The 27,030-nt window shown below is 36.6% G+C and overlaps 1 protein-coding gene and 1 long non-coding RNA gene across 2 annotated transcripts; one reads left to right on the forward strand and one right to left on the reverse strand.

Annotated features, from left to right (window-relative positions):
- The first annotated feature begins 2,773 nt into the window (after positions 1-2,773).
- Positions 2,774-4,935, forward strand: LOC146734473 (uncharacterized). Its single transcript, XM_085507659.1, has 2 exons — positions 2,774-2,912; positions 4,025-4,935. Exons 1-2 carry the CDS (start codon positions 2,908-2,910, stop codon positions 4,500-4,502), a joined length of 483 nt encoding a protein of 160 aa, XP_085363785.1. The 5' UTR covers positions 2,774-2,907; the 3' UTR covers positions 4,503-4,935.
- A 1,913-nt stretch (positions 4,936-6,848) lies between these two features.
- LOC146734474 (uncharacterized) lies at positions 6,849-8,029 on the reverse strand. The gene is made up of 2 exons (XR_014931518.1): positions 7,770-8,029; positions 6,849-7,274 (listed from the first exon to the last, which is right to left on the reverse strand). It is a non-coding gene; the product is annotated as an uncharacterized LOC146734474 (long non-coding RNA).
- Between the last annotated feature and the right edge of the window lie 19,001 nt (positions 8,030-27,030).

Raw genomic sequence — 27,030 nt, forward strand, 5'->3', positions numbered from 1 at the left:
AATAGAACATGTTACGTGCATCGTATTGAAGATTCATTGTTCTTTACAATTGCTCTCTTACTATTGATTTAGCTAGATCCAGAGTCAAAATAGACCCCCCCCCCCATCTCCCTAAATAAAGTCACTGCTTAGGTCTTCAAACGAAAAGTGTGTACTGTATAAGCGATTTGAGACTCAAACTAAAATGTCTCCTAATTCCCTTGTATTTTTACTTAATTTGGTCATAAAATGTGTTCTTGAATAACTAATGTAGAACACTCTGAAATAGGTGCACTGTAGCCTCGCTATAACGAACTCTTTGGGGGACATACAATTAGTTTGTTATAGTGAAATGTTCACTATAATGAAGCACATAATACATTGGGTTTGTTGTGAGCGGGAGACACGCTATGTGTTCATTATATCAGGAAGTTCATTATAACGGTGTTCATTATACTGAGGTTACAGCATGCAATTTTAGCAGATTTGACTCATGGCATGAATTAACTGAATCCTAATTTAGCTAAAGTGTCGACTATCTCCCTGTGAAAATAGACTTTCTGGTAAATTAGCTGCATCTTGAATTAGTGGTATTACAGATTAGTGAAATTAGCTAAAATAACATACTCGCTAAAAAGATGCGTTTTAAAGTACCGGGAGGGGGGTATATCAATGTATGATTTATTGTTGTCAACTAAGTGTTTGAAAATAAGCATAACTAGTTTTGTCGCAGCAGCAAGTGGCATGGCATGTCATGGCTTTGAGGGCACACACATTCTACTTAATTGCTCGTAAATTGTATCCCTTGAAATGTCAGTTGCCTTGGGGCAAAGAAACTTGTGCATACTAGTGAATCATTTTGCTGTCTATGTTGTATCCAAATTTATCCACCACCCCTACCCTAGTTAAAATGGTGATCTAGTTTTGACTAGTTGACCATAGTTATCGATGTTAAAATTTTGTCAATTCACAAATTTTTACTACCTGGTTCTTTATTAGTTCTACCCAGCGGTTGTAAATTGAATATTGGTTATTGTACACTTTGGAGTAAGATACAACTTGAGTGGACAACAAAATGTTGGCTATAATTGCAACACTGCTGATCTGAACACCACCAAGCTTCCATCAAAACATTGTTCACAAAACCCTCCTAGATTGTTACTGAACTATTTTGCCGCACTAACACTGACAGATGGTAAAAAAATCACCTTTTTTGAAAAACAATAAATTTGCCTAATTTGAGTTGGATTAACTTGCATTGATCAACCAACCAAATTCATAACGGCTCAGACATTAGAACCCAACCATTGGTTGAGTTTTTCAGCTGTTGACCTCACACCTTCGTAAATTTGCAAAATGCGGTTAATAGCACATTTCCCGCTCAGTGCAAGATCCTGCGTTATGCGTGAAATATTGGTTACGTCGAAACATCGCGTGGAATTCAACAAACGCGTAATCATGTGCTATACACATTTGATAATGACCAGTTTTGATGAAGTAGTGGCATATTTTCTTTTAATTATATGCATTCAGACATTGAACTATAAAAAGAAAATTAAAAATCAAATAATTCATTTTTTTGCGGCAGACGTTCAAACCGCGTCGTTCACGAATTTCGCAATATCTCGCATTGAACGGAAAAATCATCTATAGACAAACTGCTTAAAAACAATTTAGATTTACAAGTTTCTTGACTGAGCTCAGCTAAGGTTAAAAGGCGGTAGTCTTCGAATGTCATGTAAACAAACCAGCGTCGCTATGAGTCCCATGTCGAACTGGACGCAGTGCGACGACCACCACCCTTTAAGAGTCTCAATAGTTGCGACAAACAGTAACTTGTGAACATGCAATCAATTGAAATATCGTAGGTGAACCCCCCCGGAATTCAAATGGTTCACTCCTCAGTTTACTCCCGGGTCGCTGTAAACTTTTTTAGTCCGGGAGAATCACACCATTTTTGTAGAAGTGAAAATAAGCACCGACACATAGATTAGAAAAAATACAGGTGATACAACTTTCATTACAATGTATCCTTTCCTGGTTGCGCTCTCAGGTTGCCAATGTAAATCGACCGATCGCCCATCTTTTTGATGTCAAAAAAGCGCTTCGTCACTAGGGGGCGCTACGTATTGTTGTCGAGCGGAGAGGAGGGTACTAGTAATTCGATAGAATGCGGGCTCACACCCACATTTTCCATAAATTACTGAACACTTTTGTAACCATTACAATGTATTTATGAATGAGAATATAACTGTGTATTCTTTGAGTTCTTATATTAAGTTGTGGAAACCTATGATTAATCACAGTCCCTCTATCTATCTAAAGGGACTGTGGATTAATGAACAGCTGGCCCGGGTGGAACTTGAACCTGCCCGGCCGATCATTCGCCCTACAATGCCACAGTCACGGTTCTTTTCGAAAGTATTACACAAGCCGTGTCTCGCTCGAAACCCATGGGAGTGTTCATATCCTATTTCCGGACATGTTTGTCATCTTTTCCAATAAATCAAAGACAAATGCTAATAATATGATAATTCGAAGACGTGTCAGTGCGTAGCAACGTGTCTTGCGAAACAAATTTTAGTGCCATGGTTTCCGTGGGGTTTCAGTAATGTCTGCAACGGCCTTGATAATATTGAGCGGGGGGTTTACAAAACATAATACGTCCAGCAAATCAAGGCACGGACTTTGTGAAGCCGTGTTCGTCCTGCACTGCTCCTGCGTATTATCAATTATGCCCGGGCTGTAAAGAGCGCCCTCGCATTCATAGTAGTAAACATACGTGTCATTGCCTCGTTATCACGCGATTACATACCGAAAATAAGTTGGGAATTTCCCAGGCAAAACCACAGTTTTGTTGTACCACAGGCTTGTCGTTTCTACTTGTGGTGACTTCGTTTACCTATATAAATTGTGACAGCTATCACGATGGGGTAAGATTATGTCTTTATCTGAATATTTCTTGATCCGGGTCCTTTTATAGCTGAACAAAAATGCCGATTTCATTCCTCGACATCGGTTTGACGTAAAGCTAGACTCGTACTTTGTCTAATCAAGCGTTTGCATGAAGCTGTTGGGACAAGCTACGAGACTAGATTAAAAAAAACACCCGAGGCTACTGTTTTAAAAATCATTTGCGATTTTACTGGTTAAAATTTGATGAGTAAAATTGTCGTAAATGGTGAGCAAAACTTCCTTTTGAAACAGACATACATTTTGTAGTAAATAGTTGGGTAGAAGAGTCAGCTAGTATTTAATATTTGAACAGTCATTTAGATCTGCTCTTTGAAATATCAGCATATTTTTAATATTTCTTCATTCATCTTTGTTATTACCATTATTACTATAAACTAATATCGAACTAGTGATTCTGATGTGAAATTTTGCGAGTTAAAAAAAAATGTTGTTTATGATCATTGACTTAAGGGGTCGTTGATATTCTCATTATCTGTATGCAACTCATGACTATGAAGTGTGAAAACCATTAACTGCGATTTGTAATACAGTGGCGGTCACAAAGCTAGGATTTTGTTTACAAACGTATTTATACAAAAATATGTAAATCCCAATAATCAGCTTTCATTCAAATTCAAATAGTTAATAGTTATTGGCTCGAGAGCAAAATATTTCTGAGATAATGTTGATCTAATTCATTAATATTAATCAGAACTAACAATGATGTCACAATATCATTTCTGGATTGGTCAATTTGAATTCTAGCATTTATTTATCAAAATGTATAGTTATAAATCAATCACAGCTATCTGCGCTTCACTGTATAAAATTTATAATTTACCAGAGTGAACAAAATATTAACACGCACATAAAAGTCGCGAAGCGTTCAAATGGCGGTGGTCGTCGCGCAGCGCGTGTTCAAATGTCACGTAGATAAACAATGTATTTTGCACGCGTTGTATACGTCGCTACGAGTCCCATATCGAACAGGACGCGGCGCGACGACCACCGCCCTTCAAGTTGTCAAATTCCATGATCGCGTATGTCATAAATCTTTGTAAAAATCATAGAAATCGTTTGTTTTTCTTAGATGCCACTGTACTGTTCCAAAGGTTCCGCGTCCAGGAGATGTACTGCGCGTCAAAGACCACCCAGAACATGACGTATATGATCACTGGGCCCTCTACGTCGGAGACGGTCTGGGTATTCATTGGTGTCACGCTAAAAATGAAATAGTTGTGGAGCGGATGGAGAATATTACACAGGACCGTTCGTATACGGTCGAGAAGGGGAAAATTGACGACCACAGGCGTACAGAGATATTAAAGAAGGCGAGGGAGTTTGTTGGGGTTGAGGGACTGCACCTTGCACAGTGGGCCAGTTGCCGGGAATTCGTGGAATTTTGCTCGAATCACAACTACTGTCAGCGTAACACCAACCGACGTAGAGAAATAGACACAATTGTGCGATACAGCGCTAGACTAGAAGATCACCCCCTGTTTCAAACATTCGTTATTATATCATTAATTCTATTCTTCTTCTTTATCTTCAAGTTGTTGACTACTTAAAACATGTTGAAAAAGTGGCATGCAATTTTAGCGAATTGTGGTAAAATGACGTAGCGAACTGTTTATTTAGCGAATCTCTCTTGTCATTGTTGATTTCTTTGTTTGGCGGCCATTTTGAATTGATAATAAAGTCATTAGCGACATCTTGAATTATCGAATCAGTTCTCTCGCTAAATTCGCGAAAAAGACATGCTCGCGAAAAAGACATGTTTTACAGTAATTTTTGTAACGTTCGAAAAAAAAACAGCTGTGTAAACCACAACGGTATCTTTATGCTAGTTTTACTTGATTTCTACGGCATGTAATACGTTACACTTCTTCTAGCACGTATGACCAATACTAAGGAAGTAAAACACCATCCCTCGTTAAGTCCTATTTCAATGACAAACAACAACTTGTGCGTGTAAATAAAACAACATCAACACCTCAACAATTACAGTGCAGAGTCCCCCCCCCCGATCCGTACTTGATCCAATAGTGTTCATTTCAAACACATCACCAATTAGAAACATCACCCAACATCATACCATCGATTGCCACCTATATGCCGACGATAGTCAACTCTACTCTGTTTTAGGCGTATTTAAATTCAGATAATATTGACAATAATATATAATAGTATACTAGTATAATAGGAATGGAAAGCGCCCTCTATGACATTCATGGTTGGATGGATGGATGACGACGCATCTCTTAAAGGGGAGTCGTCCTGCGCATGCGTCAGATGGGCATAGCGTGTCACTGCACCGGTCAATGCAGCCAACAACACGTCGTCTCTGCCGCACCCGGTTCTTGAGAAACTGAGATCTGCAAACGAGTATAACCCCAGTAACTTCAATCTGAACGCTAAAGGAGCTCGCTTCTTTATCATCAAGAGCTATTCTGAGGACGACATCCATCGATCTATTAAATATAGCATATGGCACGGGCGCTTGCAACAGGATTTATGGTTAAGGGAGATAGGCTTGGGTAGGGTTATATACTAGTATAGAAATAAAGACAGGGTATGAAACGTCCGCACTTGGAATCGCTGTACACCAAACGAATACGGCTGGTTTGTGAATAAACTCGCACACTACACTCACCAAAAAAGCAATCCACTTGACTATCAGACTCTTATTTATCCAATTTTGCCATACGTTTGTAATAATTTGTCTGTAAATTCGCAAAAAATGATAATTACTGGCGCTATGGAGCGTCGCGGCGTGAAAAACACAACTACTCCCTGACAAGTTCCGCCCATCGAACGCTCATTGGTAGAAAGGGTTCGGGTCAAAGGTCACACTCTCGCTCACCTCACCGGGGGATATCACCCTATATAATCAAAAGGTGACTCGTTTCGTTGACAGTGGTTGGTGCTCTCTCCGCTTCGTCGCAAGTCTGGCATCTCGCCGTTGATGCTTAATGGTGTCAATGTCATTGAATTCTTCGCCCAGGTCAATTTCACCGACATATTGATTTTTGCCGCCCTTATTTTCAAGCTGCAAATCTTCTTGTATGCTCATTTCATCCATTATTATATTGTCGTACATCCATTCAACACATCTGGGTTGAATCCAGGCCTTTGATTGATGACATTTTTATACATCATTCACAATCTCGTGGACGGCAGAATCAAGTACTTGTTGTCAATGATATCCTAGTAACCTTTGAACTCCTGCACCAAAGTTGAATTGCAAACTGGATTACTGCCCTGTCCCAACTACTGGGTTGCACTTTACTATTATTGATTATTGGAGTCAATAACGAAAGCATGTTTGAATCATCGTTCGGTGCTATTATGTTTAACACATCCCTTACATTAATTTCCGAAACGACACATTTCTTCCTATCAGGGCTAGGCTCATCTAAAGTTTTTGGCTGGTAGCTTTTCTGATAGCAGAACTTTGCTGACAGCCACTACAAATATCGGAAGCAGAAGGCTATGATAATATGCGACAACACTTTATATCACGCACACTTTGAACAGTTTTACTATTTACTGGATTAGATTCAATTAATAGGTTTTGTGTGACAATAATATTACATGGTTTGGTCACACCAGTGCATAGTTTTATCCTGTCTAAGAAGAGTACTAGAATATCTAAGTTATATTCTGTAGAAAACATGGCTGTTGGAAACCCATACTGTTTCAAATCAACTGCCGTGTCATTTATCTTAACACTAAAGGAGTCATCACTGGTAAACGTTACAGACATAATGTTGATACCAATCAGCTTCTCTCGGATAATGTGCTTTCACAAGGTTACAGTGTTACTGGTAATATCAATCTGATTAAAATCTGATGTAGTGTACGGGCTTTAATTATTGTGGCTATAAACTTATTTTAATTTTATTTTTTATTACTTTTGTTATTAATGCCCTTTTATTTTATTATTTTACTTTGATTTTGATTTTGTGATTTTTTTTTAATTCTGCCCTACCTACATCTGATCCGACGCCTATGTAAGTCCCGTTCAAATCTCGCGTAAGTAACAGCCAATCACAGCCCCCCTTTTATACAGGCTGTCGGTTGCTTACTTTTCAGTGTAGCGATACTCTACGGGCAATCTTTATGCACATTATATTTTGCCCACTTGAATAAACCATTAATAGAAAATTGCTAGTATATTTTTATTTGCAAAAGAAATTCCACAGCATTTTACAATTTTTGTCATTACATTGAATATTTTTTCACTTCCAACAAATGTGTACACTTCCAGATAAATCTTCGCCAACCAAGGTTCGTTCATTCAGTCATCGCTTCAATTTTACATCACTGAGCATAATTATCTAGAATGGAAGCAAAAAAATAAGTAAATCGTAATGATTAGAATACTGTAAACAGCTATAGTAAACAATGCAAACTGATTTTAAATTGTATAACGGTAATCGGCCCACGGCATCGACGCAGAAAATTGGAGCAAAAAAAATATTTCCTGATCAATTGCGATGTGTTCCAATAAAAAATATTTTATTCCAGTCCAAATCAGCTCAATTACTTTAATAAAGATTTATTGTATAATGTACAAAATGATGATACAATTTGATGAATATTTACAGCTACGGTTTCAATACCGTAGACGATGTTGGCCCGATCTTCAACAAAACATCACCCGTCTCCAGGGCAGGCGACTGGAAAAAGACACTGATGTTCGGTCGAAACGGCGGAAACAAAATCGTCACTCCCAGAATAACTATGCAAAATAACGATCTAAATTCGAACCATTCGAGCCATAATATTAACATAAAAATGACTTTCGTTGCATTTGACAATGATAAACTTACTGAAAAGCCGTGTTATTCTCGGTCGCTAACGTCGGTATAATCCGCCATTTTATTTGAGTGTGTTTGCCACCCGACTCCGCCCGGTGACGTCATCATGTGCGCTATAGAAGGAGGTCTGTGATTCGTTGACTAAAATCGTCGATAGTGGGTCTCGTTGAAATCTCGTTACATAGGCATCGGCTCAGATGTAGGTAGGGCGGAATTAAAAAAATCACAAAATCAAAATCAAAGTAAAATAATAAAATAAAATAAAATAAAAGGGCATTAATAACAAAAGTAATGAAAAATAAACTTAAAATAAGTCTATATCCAAAATAATTAAAGCCCGTACACTACATCAGATTTTAATCAGATTGTGGTAATATCAGACTGAAAGAACCTTTTATTCAACATTAATATTGCGATTTCACATATATCAAGTGATTCGTTATATCCATCCTTATTGTGGCACCATGTTATACCTCTGTATATTTCTGAAAAGAAAATACACATCATACTCAACTAGACTGAAATACAGTCAGATTATTATGACAGGGACCATGAAGAAAATTTGTGAAAGCCTCAATCACTTGGAAAAATATACTGCGAGTAATAATTGCGTATAATAAATTACAAATTAACTGTATAATAATTAGCCACTGCAATTATTGTTTAATTAACGAAATACCCGATTGTGATTTCGCATTGGAATTGTGCACGAAGAAGGATGGGCAAATCAACGCGCACGCATACTAACCGATTGAATACATTGATTTCTAAATTAGCTACAAAGGCTTGCAAAAATGACGACGATACAAGTTTAATATAAACTCATAATATTTCAATTTCACGAGGGACCGGACACCTTACAATCAGATTATTTTGTGTATGGCTATGCAATGGCATTTTCTCTTTCCATATAAAAATGCTGAATTTGGAACCCCATCTGGTGGCACATATGTGTATATCTTTTCAACGGGAGTACCCCCTAGAGGCCGAACAAATCCAGTGACGTTAACGACTCAGTCACGTTGTGATTGGAGTTTGACTGGAAACACAAGCTAAGGTAACGAGGGTGATTGTGACCAGTCGTAAGCGTGAACAGTGTGACCGGTTTGTCTACGTTCTTTACACACCTTCAACGTGTCTTTTTCACTTCTCGGTATATATTCTGTCTTATTATTTCCAATCACAGCCAACTGTTGTCTATTGTGGTTAGACCTATATATTGTTGGTACAAGACATTTCAGAGCTCTAGAAAATATCTGCCATTGAAATTGGAAAATAATGATATTATACATTACTAAACAAAAAAAGCCCTAGTCTATGTACCTTTTTACTGACAATCTTGTCGCTCCCAGTGGTGGCCGCAAATGACGTAGAACACGCTTTGTAAACTGACCCACACACAATACAATCACTCTCATTTGCACTTCTCAAGTTTGACAAAATCCTGTATATACATATACATGTAAAAACAGAATTTCAGTAAAAGGAGACAAACTAGCTTGCAGTGTATATACTGTGTAGATTGATGTATACTTATGGTGAAAAATAAATTCTAATTTATTCATATTAACGATTACAGTCATATTCGATCATCTATTCATTATAAGATATACATGTAATAGCGTTTTAAACGTGTTTTGCAAGTGTTGTTTTAACTTTAAAGCAATTGGTACAAACGCGAGACCGTGTTCGACGAAATGCTACTTTAAGAGTATCACCCCCTGTAAAGCAGCGAATTTTCGAAAAAGCATTTACCAACGCGTTGAGATTGGTGTAAAATAGTTGATGTTATATGCGATAGTACCTACCAATAACTATAAAATGCCATCTTCCAGCTTTCATAAGAGATGAAACGCCCATTTTTTCCGGATTTTGGCTCCCGTATTTACATTCGTAGTGACCGCTATTGTATTTGAAATCAGGGTAACCTTTTGACCCGAGCCCTTTCTACCAATGAGCGTTCGATGGGCGGAGCTTGTCAGGGAGTAGTTGTGTTTTTCACGCTGCGACGCTCGATAGCGCCAGAAATTATCATTTTTTTGCGAATTTACAGACAAATTATTACAAACGTATGACAAAATTGGATAAATAAGAGTCTGATAGTCAAGTGGATTGCTTTTTTGGTGAGTGTAGTGTGCGAGTTTATTCACAAACCAGCCGTATTCGTTTGGTGTACAGCGATTCCAAGTGCGTACGTTTCATACCCTGTCTTTATTTCTATACTAGTATATAACCCTACCCAAGCCTATCTCCCTTAACCATAAATCCTGTTGCAAGCGCCCGTGTGTCAGTGCGTAGCAACGTGTCTTGCGAAACAAATTTTAGTGCCATGGTTTCCGTGGGGTTTCAGTAATGTCTGCAACGGCCTTGATAATATTGAGCGGGGGGTTTACAAAACATAATACGTCCAGCAAATCAAGGCACGGACTTTGTGAAGCCGTGTTCGTCCTGCACTGCTCCTGCGTATTATCAATTATGCCCGGGCTGTAAAGAGCGCCCTCGCATTCATAGTAGTAAACATATGTGTCGTTGCCTCGTTATCACGCGATTACATACCGAAAATAAGTTGGGAATTTCCCAGGCAAAACCACAGTTTTGTTGTACCACAGGCTTGTCGTTTCTACTTGTGGTGACTTCGTTTACCTATATAAATTGTGACAGCTATCACGATGGGGTAAGATTATGTCTTTATCTGAATATTTCTTGACGCAATGATCCCGGGACCCGCCGTAGGCGGCAGTATTTTCATGCGAGGTCAATTTTGAATCAATTTTGGGTGCCAGAAATCATCCAAAGACGCCTATTTGGGTATTTTTTTTTTTTTTGTAACTTATTTATTTTCTTGGGCTTACAATACATTTCATGAATACACATTTAAAAGACACTTCAAGTAATCCGTATGAAGATGTTACTTTAAATATGGTATCAGGGAAGACCACTTCTTTTTGTGTGACGTTTCTTTCTCTTTTTGTTTGGCGATCGCACTCTCAATTTGAAAATGATGTTTAAGTAAATTAATAAAATTTGCATAGTTAGGTTTCTGTTTTTTCCATTTTGAGTAGTATATGTGGTTTCTGATCAGTGAGCAAACAAAGTTCACCGGCCAATCGTACTCCGGGTCCCCGAGTATCACACAAAGTTTACCAGGTACTTCTGTAATTTTCAGTGGTCTTCCCAGTTCCTTGATAACATCATGCCAGAGGGATTCAGTAAATTTACATGTCATAAAAAGGTGTTCATATGTTTCACTATATTCGTTACAGAAAGTACATTGGTATTCAGGGAAGCGTTCTGGATTTACTTTGTGTAAATGGTCATTTGTATACAGTATGTTATGTAATAACTTGAAATGAAATTCTCTGGATTTTGTGTCAATTGATAACCTTGTAATCATTTTATACATTTTCTTCCATTCAATTTCCAGATTAAGTTTTCTCTCTAAAGAACATTCACTTATTGGTTTCACAAAAATTTTGCTGATGAATTCTGTTTTAAGCATATTTTTGGTCAAGTCTTCCAACAAAATTTGCTTGTTTTTTATAACGATAGTTGTTTCCCTATTTTCTAGTACTTTACAATGTTTCAGTTCCTCCGGAACAGTATTGCATATTCCAATCCATTTTAGTTTATCAATAAGCGATAGGCCCTTCTCTTTGTATTCATTCCATGGTTTCAGTATACCATCAATATACAAATCCGAGATAAATCTAATTCCTGAATCATACATGTTTTGGTAAAATATTGATTTTCCGCCTATCAAAATTAATTTGTTGTTCCAGAGAACCTGATCCATGTTGTCTTGCATACCTTTGTTTTCTGCCCATGTATCTAAACAATCTGTCATGAATGCCGAAAATTTCACTGGAAGCAGTCTGGTGGAATAGTTACATTTTAATAACATATCTCCCCCTAGTTTGTTTAATTTTTCTTTCACAAAATATTTCCAAGGGTGATCTGTCTCCTTGCTTATTGTATGTTTTAGCCATAATATTCTTTGTATTTTCTTTGTTACATACAAGTCTACCATTCCTATACCCCCTTTGCCCACCCCGTCTATCATGGTTTTCCTTGCAATACGATCAACTCCTTCCCATATGAAATTATATACTATTTTGTGCACCTCTTTTAAGACACTATTTTTAACATACGTATTTGCCAGAATATAAGTAAACTGGGATAATCCAAACGTTTTGATAATTTGAGTTTTTCCAAATATTGACAGTTTTCTGCTTTTCCACTGATTTAAAACTTTCCTCAAATTATTTAATGGTTTTTCAATGTTTATCTTTTGCATTTCTTCTTTGTCATACGAAAAGTGTACTCCCACAATTTTGATAGGCGAGGTGGGCCATTTGACCCCAAACTTTTCCTCATTTTTGTTTTTCCATTTTCCCAACCAGACTGCCTCAGTTTTATCCCTGTTAATTTTTAACCCCCTACATTCATGGAACTTTTTCAACACCTGCATTAAATTGTCAACTGATTCACTATTGGATAGAAAACATGTCATGTCATCCGCGAATGCAGATTCTTTGACCTCCTTTCCTGCTATGGTGATGCCAGCAGTATTTCTGTTACCCCGTATACTGATGAGCAGGGTTTCCAGTACCAAGATAAAGAGGGCTGGTGACAGTGGGTCCCCCTGCCGTACACCTCTTTGGACTGAGAAGTAACCTGTGCCGTAGCCATTATTTATTACGCTACTTTCAACATTGGTGTACATTGTTTTTACCCATTTTATAAAACTTTCTCCAAAGCCAAAATTGTGCAAGACTTTCAGTAAAAAACTCCAATTAACCATGTCAAAGGCTTTTTCGAAGTCCACTGCCATTAATATGGCTGGCAAATTCTGCTCCTCTGTATAGTTATAGATTTCATCAATTAGCCGAATGTAATCACCTACTTTGCGTTTTTTTACAAACGCAACTTGTGTTGGGCCTATTATTTCCGGTAATACTTTTTCAATTCGCTTTGCTAAGCACTTGGAAGCTAATTTCATGTCTACATTTAATAAAGTTATTGGGCGCCAGTTTTTAAGGAGCCGATGGTCCCTTCCTGGTTTTTCTATTAAGGTTATAATTCCCTGTCGTTGCGAAGGTGAGAATTGTCCCTTTTCAAACGCAAAATTGAGTGAATCAACCACCAATTGTCCCACAGAAGGCCAGAAGGTTTTATAGAAATCCGATGTCAGACCATCGTTACCCGGACTTTTGTTTTTCGGCAGTGTATTTAAGATTGTATGAATTTCCCCTTTAGAGAACAGGCCCTCGCAATGTGCTTTCGACCTTTCATTCAGATTAGGTACCTTGTCATTTAGGAAATCATTTAACATTCGATTTGTTAACTTTTTTTCTTTGTAAAGGTTTTCATAAAAGGTTTTAATTTCACAGTGGATTACCTTTTGATTTTCTATAATTATATCATTTTTCTTAATTTTTTTAATTGATGATTTGCTTGTGTTTATTTTTATTAAATTAAGAAAGTACTTATTATTTCTCTCCCCCTTTTCAAACCAGTTAGTCCTTGATCGTATAATTTGCCCCTCTGTGATGTAGTTGTATTCTTTATCCAACTCCATTTTGGCTTCCTCTAGTTCATTAAAATTTATTTCATTCGGCGCCTCTGAGCATTTTTCTTCTAGACTTTTAACTTTGTTTTCATATTCTTTTGTCTTCTCTTTACGATTTTTAGCTTGTTTCTTACTGTATTTAATTGAAAACTCTCTTATTTTAAATTTAACATAGTCCCAGATGAGGCCTGGATTTTTCCTTTTATATCTTCCATCCAATTCTTAATTTTTTCATTTATACTATTCACATACATTTCATCCTGTGTGAGACTCGCATTAAATTTCCAATGGGACGGACCGCGTCTAGTTTGCGTAAATTTTAATTTAAGGTGGACTGCGGAGTGGTCTGATTGAATACCTGGAATTATTTCTATTTTATCCACATCATTTTGTAGATTATCCCCAATCAAAATATAATCAAGTCTACTCTGTATAACATATGGCTTCCTTCTTCGCCATGTGAATCTTTTTTGGTTTGGATTATATAACCTCCAAATGTCTACCATGTTAAAATGTTCCATAATGTCATTTATGATATCAATAGATTTTTTCCAACTTTTAGGATTCCCTCCATCTCTATCCCAACTAATATCAAGGACACAGTTTAAATCACCTCCCCAGATAATTGCACTTTCAGGTTCAAATAAGTTGTTTAGTAGCAAGTGGCGAATTTCTGATACAAATTTACTGTGATCTATTTCTTGGTTTGGCGCATAAGTATTTAAAATTCTGTAAGGTTTTTCATCAATCACGGCATGGAGCAGAACATACCTTCCATTTGGATCATGTACGCATTTCTTAATAGATAAATTTAGATTCCTGGCTATCACCATAACACCCCTGCTGGACCCTGTTCCATGGGCAAACCAGCATTGCCCTTTAAATTGCATGGACCAAAACATTTTGTCCTTCGGTACACTATGTGTTTCTTGTAGGAAAATCAGATTAGCTTTTTTTCTGTTTAACCAAATAGACATTTTTTTCCTTTTGTTATACTCTCATAATCCCCTAGCATTAAATGTTAGTACATTAATTTCCATATATTAACATGTATATTGTACATTACACCTCGTTTGCAGTGTCCCACCATCTGTTTACCCTTTGCCCATTTTATGACCATAACAAAATTAAATAAGGAGTAATAAAAACACAAAATGAATATTGAAATAACAAACAGGAAGGCACATCCTGACATACTACTACCCAAAACACAGAAAGGATAAGGGGGAGTCGCAATCAGGTGCCAACCAACTCCACAAACAATTTGATTTCGATTTGTTCAGTTTAGAGTCTCCTCAACTGGGCAGTCTCAAGTCCTGTACCGTTAATTACCGATATATACATATGGAAAGAGAGTACCTTTACTTAAATGTCTTTGACTGTCATGGGTTGAAGCTTTCCTTGGGCGTCTTCGACCATTAATGTGGCTGGGATCCTCCATGCTACGAAGCAGGTTTTATCAGGATTTTTAGCTTTGAATAACTTTTTGTACTCAACCAGCCGCCTACGTTCAGCTTGTACCACAGCGCTCACATCATCAGTTACAAAAATGTGATTTCCCTTGTATGGGTGGTTTCGCAATTTTCGTGGTGCCGCCATTAGTATGTTCCTTGCTTCTCCTGCACTTACGAAGGCTACCTTTATGGGTCGGTTTCTTGCTACGTTTCTTCTCGTTGCATCCAAAAATGGCGGGTCTCTGTGTGCCCTCTGTATTGCTACATTTGCCGCCTCTTCAATTCCCATGTGCTTCACTATAAATTTACGTATAAAGTCCACACTTCCGTTGCTTCCTTTTCCCGCTCCTTCTGGTATATTTCTGAAGTTTATGTTGACTCTTCTTCCTCGATTTTCCTGATTGTCTTGTTTCCATTTCATCTTCTTTATTTCTATTTCAGTTTCCTTGAGTTGTTGTCTTAGTTCCATCACTTCTGTTTTCATAGCGGCGTCTTTCATCCCTTCTTCTATTTTCTCGTGCGCGTTTTCAACTGATTTCTCGATATCCGAAACTTTCCCTTCTATTTCTTCAATCTTCCGAGCTAATGGCTCTATCTTTTCTACCTCTGATTTAATTTCGAATATCTTTTTCAAAATAATCGTTACTTTTTGATCAGTGGGTAGGTCCAACATCACATCAATGTCGCCTGTCTGTCCGCCATCTTTATCTTTTTCCCGGTCAGGTGTGTTCCTTCTCGTTGTTCTCCCCGTTGCTTGTATCATCTGATCGAGTTTTCTCTCTTTCCCTTTGCTGCTAGACCTGTTACTCGCCATACTGCATTCAAACTTTGATGTTGGAGAGATATTCCTGTATAATTATTCAATTCTTGTGGAGCCGATCGGCTTCGATAACTCATTCACTCGCGCATGCGCACCTCCCTCTATTTGGGTATTATTTGCGCTGTCAAGACAAAGTTCAGGCTAATAAAATAAGATTGACGACGTTTTCCCTGAAGAAAAAAGTGAATTATTTGTTGAAAAAAGCGGAGAAAAATTGATACGCAAAAATCGTGACGTCAACTCTACGCATGCAATGCAGCGTCATGGAAATTGTCTACAGTACACGTACACGCATCTTTCGATGACGTAGATTATTTTGCCAGCCAGCCCAGGACGTCGTACAGATATTGTGCTGAAGGTAAGAGCCTTTGCCCTTTTCCACAAATTTTAATATATTCTTAACAATTGCTTTACCTCTAAAACTCTGCACACCATGCTATGATCATTCAGTGTTTTGTACTAAACGACTCATCGCTTAACAAGGGCGATTTTCAGGATTTATTGGCATGTCATGAATCAGGGAATCTAATGGCCAAAAATAAATATTGCATCGTATATAAATGATGACAGCGATTTACTCGGCCTATGGCCTGTGAACTCATATGATGTGTGTGCACGGTGCGACGAGTAACAATTACCAAACCTACCGGTCCTTCACGGCCACAGTTGTCACGATGCCTCTCAATAAAATAGCATCTAAAACCAAATAAGGCCGATATGTGTAAATACTTGTACATTAATCGTCTAGTCTATGCAGCCAGCAATAATGAAATTGCAAGAATGGCATTGGCAAAATGATGACCTCGGATGTAGCCATGTCTAGGGGCATGGATATGATTACAGTCTTTGCACATTAATGTAATGTTATAGTGTATATGAAGTATGTGTCATGATTAATCTTCATGATCATTTGTGACCACACCATTGATTGTTCGGCATAGGCTACCACACACTGTATAATATTGAGCAGAAAGACATGCAAGAAATTGCATTTTATTCACCACATTGACATGGCTGGCTGTATTCATTCTTACTTTTTCATGACCATTGTTTGACCCACTACAATTTTCTTGTGATTTAGGTGGATTTTTGTCACATGCAAGAAACAGCAAGAGCTGCAATGTGTACATCAGAGTGCTTTTATCATGCTTATGTTGTTGCTATTGTAGGTAAATGGCCACAGCAGGAATGTACATAACTGTCATTTATTAGGCAGAAACTGATAGGGGCCAATTCCTTGTGCTCACTACATACACATGTACATCAGTGAAAGTTTTTCTGTCGCCAGCTGCCATTTTTGAAATGGTGCCACCGATTAACAGTTCCTGCCACTCACCTCAACGCTAAACAATGATATGTGTTGTCATTTGTTATTAATTTTATTTTTATGAAAATGAGTTACCTTTTTCTAAAATAAACAAAATTTGATAGTAATATCATCATCTAAAAAAACAATTGTTTAAAATGACTGTATTTGATATAGACTGAACATGTTGGGGAAAAAAGAAATCTAAAATAATAAAATCCCTGCCTAACTACCCAATATTTTTTATCCTAATACTGGAAACACCAAATTTGTTTTTCATTGGCCTTATCATGGTTTGAGATCTTTTCAACATGGTCCACATAAATAATGAGGGATAAACTGGTATTCTGTACAAACAGGCCCATGGATTTACAATCTATGTTTTTGGTTTGATGTTGACTCATTTACAGCCCTGTCATTGGTGACACAAGGATTTTACTCCTTACAGCATGTGTGTGGGCTGTCTTATGCAAACCAATAATGCTGTTTTTGCACATGGTCAATTTACTCGGATTATATGTCAGATGGCACATTGTCATTGCCATGCGATAAATTCATTACTTTTACGGGTTATATCAGTCTGATGAGATTGATATCATTGATATCTCTATGAAGTACAATTACATTTCATATAGTCTCTTTGCACCTACTTTATTTCTTATTCATTCTGAATGGACAGTTGGATGAACATACAATAGCCTAAAAGTAAGGGGGATATATTTGAACACCCTGTAACTTTGCATGATATGGGTCTATCATATTGTCTTGTGCAATGTTGTAAACAGTTAACTACTGATTTTGTACAGTTTATTGTTGCTGCACATATACTTATTGAAAACAACAAGATATAGTATTTTTGGCAATATGACTACTACCAAATTGGTTGTCGGTGATGATACCTATCATTTGAGTCTTCCGTCAACACTTGTGCGCTTTTGCACTATGAGTCGTTCATGCACATCATACCAGATTTAATCATGACACTCCGTTTACAACACTAATTTACCTCATTATAATGTAAATGTGCATAACCTGTGTTTATTTTCAATGAGAGGATGCTTGAATGCACGGTAGTGCTTTCAGCATCCTCTCACTAGTTATTTACAATGTGCCTCAAGATTTAATTATGGAAAGTCCAATCATTTCCAAAGCATTATCTATTTCAACAATGTTCTTCCTATTGAACATTCCTCTACTCAACACCTTACTCAAATCATTCATTACAATTATATAATCCTTACCACTTGTTTTTTTATTTTCTTCCAGGCGAGATAATTCAACTATCACCTGTATCTCCTATTGGTTCAACTTTTTACTTTATTCTTACTCAAAATATTTTGTAAACTTGTATATTGTTGGTTAAGATAAAAAATAAAACCTTTATTTTGTCTTTGTTCATTACAGACGTTTATTTTATTCACACTATTATTTACATAGTTGTCTTCCAACTAGTCAATCAAGTGGTGGGTGGGTCACAGTCAAGTACAAATAAGTCATTCACTGCCAAAGAACAAATATAATCATTCTTTACGATCAAGTACTTTAATCTCCCCTCTTGATTCAAATGACATAACCAAAAGACTTAAAACATCACCTACTTGTATAACACACAACACCATATTCACATAATTGTTCATACATGTATACATTGTCACAGCAAAATCAATTCCATAAATTTACCAATGGCTCCAGCAAATCATTTGCCCATATTAACTATAGCCTCTTTTGTAATCCATCTAATACTTTTGTCTTGTTACGTAACGTTAGTCCCAAAATGTCAGCTTCTATTATTTTGACACAATCCCATTATCAAGGTCACGTTTATATTGCGCTGGTCCGGCTAACTCTGGATCCGGGTCCTTTTATAGCTGAACAAAAATGCCGATTTCATTCCTCGACATCGGTTTGACGTAAAGCTAGACTCGTACCTTGTATAATCAAGCGTTTGCATGAAGCTATTGGGACAAGCTACGAGACTAGATTAAAAAAAACACCCGAGGCTACTGTTTTAAAAATCATTTGCGATTTTACTGGTTAAAATTTGATGAGTAAAATTGTCGTAAATGGTGAGCAAAACTTCCTTTTGAAACAGACATACATTTTGTAGTAAATAGTTGGGTAGAAGAGTCAGCTAGTATTTAATATTTGAACAGTCATTTAGCTCTGCTCTTTGAAATACCAGCATATTTTTAATATTTCTTCATTCATCTTTGTTATTACCATTATTACTATAAACTAATATCGAACTAGTGATTCTGATGTGAAATGAATGAGTTTTGCGAGTTAAAAAAAAAATGTTGTTTATGATCATTGACTTAAGGGGTCGTTGATATTCTCATTATATGTATGCAACTCATGACTATAAAGTGTGAAAACCCGTAACTGCGATTTGTAATACAGTGGCGGTCACAAAGCTAGGATTTTGTTTACAAACGTATTTATACAAAAATATGTAAATCCCAATAATCAGCTTTCATTCAAATTCAAATAGTTAATAGTTATTGGCTCGAGAGCAAAACATTTCTGAGATAATGTTGATCTAATTCATTAATATTAATCAGAACTAACAATGATGTCACAATATCATTTCTGGATTGGTCAATTTGAATTCTAGCATTTATTTATCAAAATGTATAGTTATAAATCAATCACAGCTATCTGCGCTTCACTGTATAAAATTTATAATTTACCAGAGTGAACAAAATATTAACACGCACATAAAAGTCGCGAAGCGTTCAAATGGCGGTGGTCGTCGCGCAGCGCGTGTTTAAATGTCATGTAGATAAACAATGTATTTTGCACGCGTTGTTATACGTCGCTACGAGTCCCATATCGAACAGGACGCGGCGCGACGACCACCGCCCTTCAAGTTGTCAAATTCCATGATCGCGTATGTCATAAATCTTTGTAAAAATCATAGAAATCGTTTGTTTTTCTTAGATGCCACTGTACTGTTCCAAAGGTTTCGCGTCCAGGAGATGTACTGTGCGTCAAAGACCACCCAGAACATGACGTATATGATCACTGGGCCCTCTACGTCGGAGACGGTCGGGGTATTCATTGGTGTCACGCTAAAAATGAAATAGTTGTGGAGCGGATGGAGAATATTACAAAGGACCGTTCGTATACGGTCGAGAAGGAGAAAATTGACGACCACAGGCGTACAGAGATATTAAAGAAGGCGAGGGAGTTTGTTGGGGTTGAGGGACTGCACCTTGCACAGTGGGCCAGTTGCCGGGAATTCGTGGAATTTTGCTCGAATCACAACTATTGTCAGCGTAACACCCGGCGTAACACCAACCGACGTAGAGAAATAGACACGGCCTGCACGGTGTCGTTCCTTTCGGATTGTCCTCCCTCTACAATACCGTGCGGTTATTCTATTCATAACCGTTTATGTCACGTGGTTGCGCGATAGAAAGTTTACCGACCAATAGAAAGCTTTGTTACAATGACTGCCAGAAACGGCCGGAGCTTTGCATTTCTGATGTCTTCGGCTTCATTTCTGCCGATATATCTTGCAGTGACATCATGAACTTTGAGGTATAACACTTACTCTTCTATAATACTCAACAGTGGTGACAACACTATTACCACGCTCGATGGTCGCAAGGCCGGTAAAGCATAATAACATAAGGATTTACTATTTCCAGTGCGACTAAAAATGAACACATCAGACACGGCACTAAATATAGTTTGAATAACTTTAGTCTGAATATCTGTAAGTTGCATGATGTATGGATATTGTCGCTGTATTGCCTTGACATCCAAGCCAACACAGCTTCCACTGTGCGCAGCGACATTTGTTCTCGGGTCAGGCATTTTCACCGCCTGGCAACCATCATGGTGAAAACAAAGTCCAATAAATTCTAAGAAAACATATGCAACATATTTAAATTTGGTTGTTTAGGATTTCTTCAAAGTTAAGGTCGTGCTTTTTTCTCAAATTTAGCTGTTTTCACCGGCTTTTCGACCGGTACTTCACAGCAGCTTGCACAGAGCCCATAGAAATACATGGTAGAGTGGAGCGCGTCTTAAGTAGCAGCGTGAGGCGTCTCGTGAAGAATTTGATAGCTTGGCCAAGCGCATTGAAGAAAGAAGCAATACGATTGGCTGTTGGTAAATTGATTCTAAACTGTGAGGGTATTGTCACATACACATATTCCTTCGCCGGAACATTCACCTTGAAAATTCAAGATGGAGATATGGCAAGCCACAGGGGTCTTAAGTCTACAGGTGATATGCTATGTAATAGCTTTATTATTAGTTTATATTCAAACACTATTATATTATGTACATTCGCTATTGTATTATGGTCAAACACTATTATATTATGTACATTCGCTATTGTATTATGGTCAAACACTATTATATTATGTACATTCGCTATTGTATTATGGTCAAACACTATTATATTATGTACATTCGCTATTGTATTATGGTCAAACACTATTATATTATGTACATTCGCTATTGTATTATGGTCAAACACTATTATATTATGTACATTCGCTATTGTATTATGGTCAAACACTAATGTTTTATATACATTCGCTAATACATTATTATCAAACACTATTGTTTCATACACATTGCTTATTTTATTGTATTTAAATGCTATTGTTTTATATACATTTGTTATTTCATTACTAGCAACCGATATTATTTTATGTACATTCGTTGTACTACTAATACAAAACGATATTACATTTTGAGCATTCGCCATTTTATTGTCTAACACTATTCTTTTATGTACATTCGTCATTTCGTTATTTTTAAATACTATTATTTTATGTACATTCACTATTTCGTTATTGTCAAATACTATTGTTTTATGTACACTTGCTATTTCATTATTATCATATTATATTATTTTATATAAATTCGCTGTTATATAATGCGCATTCCATTATTTGTTGTTTATCCATCAGTAAATTATTCACTCTTACTAGTATATGATTTACTCATTCTAGTATATAGAGGGCGTATGTTACGTTTACGTGACGACAGAGTATTATATTATGGACAAACAGTAGTTTATTATGGACAAACGGTAGTTCATTATGCACTTCCTCGCTCTGTTTCTTCACGGGAGGGCGCATTTCTGTTTTCATTGAGGTTGGCGGCCATTTTCTTTTGGTTCTTTTGCGTGTGTAACGGGCGGGCAACTTCATGAATATGAAGATAATCCTTCAGCACCTGGGGTTAACAACTTTATTGCAACGTTTTGTAACGGAGGGAGTTGAACCTGATACCGTTCTGTCTATGACTGACGGCGAGTTGATAGGCCTCGGAGTAACGCGGATTGGTGATCGCGTACGTATTCGCGACCTTTGCAGAGAAACAGTGAAAGATGGACACGCAGGTAACGTTTTAAGTATGCCTCGATCAGAAGGTGCTGACAATTTTGCCCGTGACATCAGAACTGAACGAAACATGTTATTTCGCCCTCAGTTAGGTCCTTCAAGAGTACGACCCAGAGATCGACAGGGACAGTCAAAACGAAAAAGAAACAGTCATACTTGGACAGGCCATTTCTTGTGTCTGTCGGACCGCTGTGCGTCCAAAATACCAAACGCAGCTGAAAAACAAATCCTTCACAAAGCGGGATTGGGATATAAGAAAATTCAGTTTAATGCAGAAAGCAGTGCCAAAGAAATGATTGAAAAGTTGACTTCCAATGAAAAACCACACGACGGAAATGGAGAGTATGTAGGGTTTCCCCAGTTGCGTGAGTGTGGGGGCTTTGAAATGCTACATTGTTCTGGGGGTGGTATCAGAACTTTGCAGATAATCCAGTGTCCATGGAATGTTGCAGACTTAAAAGCAAATATAGTCCACAAAGTAAAATATACCTGAGACCAATTCAAAAGAATCTTTCAACTAAACCTATTGTGCCCGAAAATGACACTTCCATGCTAATCAAAGAAACATGCCAGGGTTGTCTGAAAGAGTTTGATGTACGAGAACTTCGCAATCACTTGTGGAGCTGTGTGCCATATTCCAGCAGTGAATCCGAAACTGAAAGCCCTCCAGCACAGAGACATATGAGTGACACAGATGTCACAGTGGAACCAGTAGCAGAAACTGAAAGCCTTCCAGCAGAGAGACATGCAAATGACACAGACGTCACAGTGGAACATGTAGCTGAAACTGAAAGCCTTCCAGCAGAGAGACATGCGAGTGACACAGTGGAACCTGTTGAAGAAAGTTTCGTGAGTATTACATTTATTTTTCACTTATATCCAAAGAAGTTAATAACTTATTAAAAAATAAAAGAATCATCACTGAAATAAAAAATTTGCATCACTGACAAAAAACGGTGATCTTTTTTTCTTGTTTCAGTCATCATTAGCAATGTCCCAAGATAATGCTTAATGTCATTATCAAGAGTGCAACAATTACACATTCCATTCCTTCTCTCTTCTCATTGATTTCAAACCCGCTACCCTTTATGGATGGTATAATACAACAAACAATTCCAAAAGTTACTTTCATCATTTGTTTTAAAGCTCAAAACACTGCTTGGGGAAGGATTTTAATTGGATTTATCTTGAAGTAAAGATATTACCATTACAATACAAAACAAAAGACTGACACTCGCATACAAATAAACATCAAGTTGTGATTATATTGAACTATGGTATATTTTATTTTTTAAGTAAGTCTGTGCATCATGTACTCTGTATGGTTATGGCCTGATGTTCAGAAGGTCCGATGTTCAGAAGTTTCCTTGTCCAAAAACGTGAATTCCTTGTATGCATAGACTGTAATTATGATTCTGTTAGGTTGCTAAATGGCATGGACATGGTTACTAGGGTAAACTATTGATGCATATGATTCAATATATTATTTTCTTGTGAAAAATTAAATGTAAGGGTTGTTGCTAAGGGGTGTGCTTAAGGTTGCTAGGATGAAATTAGGTATGACCACGATTAACGCAGTTAACAATTATTGTGTTCACATATTTTCAATACAAGTTAAAAAACCTAACTGTGCCGCATAAACCACGTACAGGTATCATTACTCAAAAATATAATCATTTATTAAACCAGCATGATCCCCTGACTGAAGTTATATACATGTTTATGTATATTATATCCATTTAATCCGAGTGCTTGTGAACAATCCGGAGGTAGGACTATGGCAGATTCTCGAAAGTATTGGACGAGCGTGAAGTTGGCGAAGGATTCATAAGTGAGATTGTCATCAGATTCAAGTCAGATTCACGTCAGAGACAAATCAGATTCAATTGATTCAAAATAATACAAAAAACACAAAGTTGGTTTACACATAAAAGAAATACACAAAATTATAGATTTTATAAATGAAACTCCATTTACAGCAAACAAAACTTTTATTTTAAAAGGCAAAATTAAAAAAGTCATACAATTTGCTGATCGTTGAGAAAAATAATAATAAGTTTAAAAGACTTTCTTTTTATTTTTATGTTATGACAGTTATAAATATAAATTAAATTGTATGAAATAATATTGATAATCCAGAGAGGTTATATTTGAGTTTTGACTTAACAAAATATGCTTCAATACATAATGTAGTAGAGTGTCATGGTGTTATAATAAAACGAAAATGACTCCATTTGGTAAAACTTCCTGCTGACGTTTGTACAGCAGGCCAGTATTGGCGAGCATGTCCAAGTCATTTCGTACAAGATAATAATGACAATTCAAAATCAATTTAATATGCTAGTGAGTTTATTAATTATTCAAATTAAAAATCAAAACTATATCTCTCATAGCTGAACACCTAGTACATCTCTATTAAATTTGATAATATTTACAGTTCAGATAATATTATAATTAAATATGCAAATGAACGTGTTAATTGAGTCGAAACTTGAAATTGCAGAGCGCATATTACAGTGACTAAAAGTAAATATAATATTAATCGCATAGGCTTATGCTTATTTACCAAGCAAAACTCATTCTATGTGGGGTCAATTTCCATATGGGCATTTTAACAGAATTGGCTACAATTGTCTTAAAAATTTAAATATGCATCTTTGGATTATATTTTCAAATGTGCAGTTCGCTATTCACAATTTGTATAAAACAAAACATTGAAATGTATAGTCTTCATACAAAATAACGACAATTCAATTAAGGGTTATTGTCGCAAAAATATCTTCGTGATAGAATTTAGACCAACGCAAGGAGATTGCAGCATTTTTCTGTATTGCATTTTTTGTTTCTTGGTTCAATTTTTATTGGCCTCGTTTTTTTTTATTCTCCTTCTTCTCGTTATTTTTTCTTCAGTTTTTATTAGGGTTTCGAGCCCATTTGGTCGAAACCCTTTTTTAATTGTTCCGTTTATTATTATTATTCTTCCTCCGTTTTTTCGTCAATCTTTTTGTCAAGACTAGGTATTGGCCCGGTCAACTTCATATTTGCATACCGGTATGTTTTTTCACATTTTTTATTCTCATATCCTGCAAAGCATCATGCGAAACAGAGGAGGGCCCAGTATTCTTTGTCTAATTTCTCAAGCACTGTTACAGATAGGAACATGTAACTAATTCAGTATTGAATACATGGGACAGGAGACGCGACTATCATATCAGATTGCCATATATGGTCATGTGATCTCATTAAATATGCATAAATGTAATATCTCAAGCATTGTTACAGATAGGAACATGTAACCTGTTCAATATTGAAGCTATGGACAAAAAATGTGACTAACATATCAGATGATCATATATGGTCATGTGACCTTATTAATATGAATTACTGTAATATCTCAAGCACTGTTACAGATAGGGACAAGCAAGCAGTACAATATTGAAGCTATTGCACTAAAGATGTGACTATCATATTAAACGACCGTATATGGTCATGTAACATTAATATGCAAAACATTAATATCGTCTTTACTGTTACAGTCACGGACATGCAGCCAATGCAGTTAGAACGGTGTCTGACCAGGGAAATTGCTCACATTTCTTTTTGCCATATATGGTCATATGACCTCATTATTATGCATATCTGTATTGTCTTGCGCACTGTTACAGATAGGAACATTTAACATGTTCAGTAATGAAGAACGTGCAATTCCATTGATATATTCTTGTCAATGATGCTAATTTTACAACGCTGCTAATAAGTTACTTGGGCTCGAAACCAGACATTGCTGAATTTTTATTGCCCTTGTTTGTTTATTTATTTCATTTATTTATTTATTTTTCAGTCACCCATTTTTTTAAATAATATATATGGATAACCTATACCTAGGACCAGTAAACTACATAGTTTATAACATTTTTGAAGGTCTTGCCTTGATTTTAATTTTTTTTTTCAAATCTAATTGTCACTGACGGCTGAATTTACCGACATCTGTTAAATGTATATTTTTTGAGGAGATGTAAATACTATGTTAAATGTATTTTTTTTTTGTTAAATAAAACTTTTTGGCAGAGGAGGCATAACAAATAATTTTCAATTTTTCTGAATATAGGGATGTCACCACTCTGTATATATTGAAACAACCCCATTTACACGAATGTAGTAAAGCTGATGTCAGTTTCTTTGGTGCAACAGCAACCTGATGAAAAAAAGCTGACAACCAAATAGTGTTTGTTGACATTTGAATTTACTACCAGTGATTTTCTTTGCAGTTAATGCCATCTGATATTGAAGAAACAAATCGTGCCACACCAATTGTTAAAACAGTTGATGACATTGTGGAAGATGTTGTGCAGTATTGCAATGTTCACAATTTTAGCAACAATCCAATTGAAGTTTTACAATATTTTCAAAAAGTCATGGTAACAGGAAGGAAACTAGATGTTGAGAATGAGGCTGAAGTACTTGAAGGGGAGACTAATTTTATCATGGTGAACAGGGATGATATAATTTCAACAGCATTTTCAGAAATCAGAGATATCAGTGATCTGCGTATCACACTTGAAGTACAGTTTTATGATGAGGTGAGTTGGAGATAAATCTATGAAACTACAGTATTGTCTAAAAACGGGATATGCTGGGGATATTGACAAATTTCTGATGTAAAATCTGTTTGTGATGTCATAAAGTGTCTGTATGAATTCTCGCCAGGAATTCTGTGAAGTACGGTACTATTCAGGGTTCAAGGACTGTCAAGTGCTC

This window comes from Saccoglossus kowalevskii, chromosome 14 (genome assembly GCF_978046115.1).
Source record: "Saccoglossus kowalevskii chromosome 14, keSacKowa6.1, whole genome shotgun sequence".
Lineage (NCBI taxonomy): Eukaryota > Metazoa > Hemichordata > Enteropneusta > Harrimaniidae > Saccoglossus > Saccoglossus kowalevskii.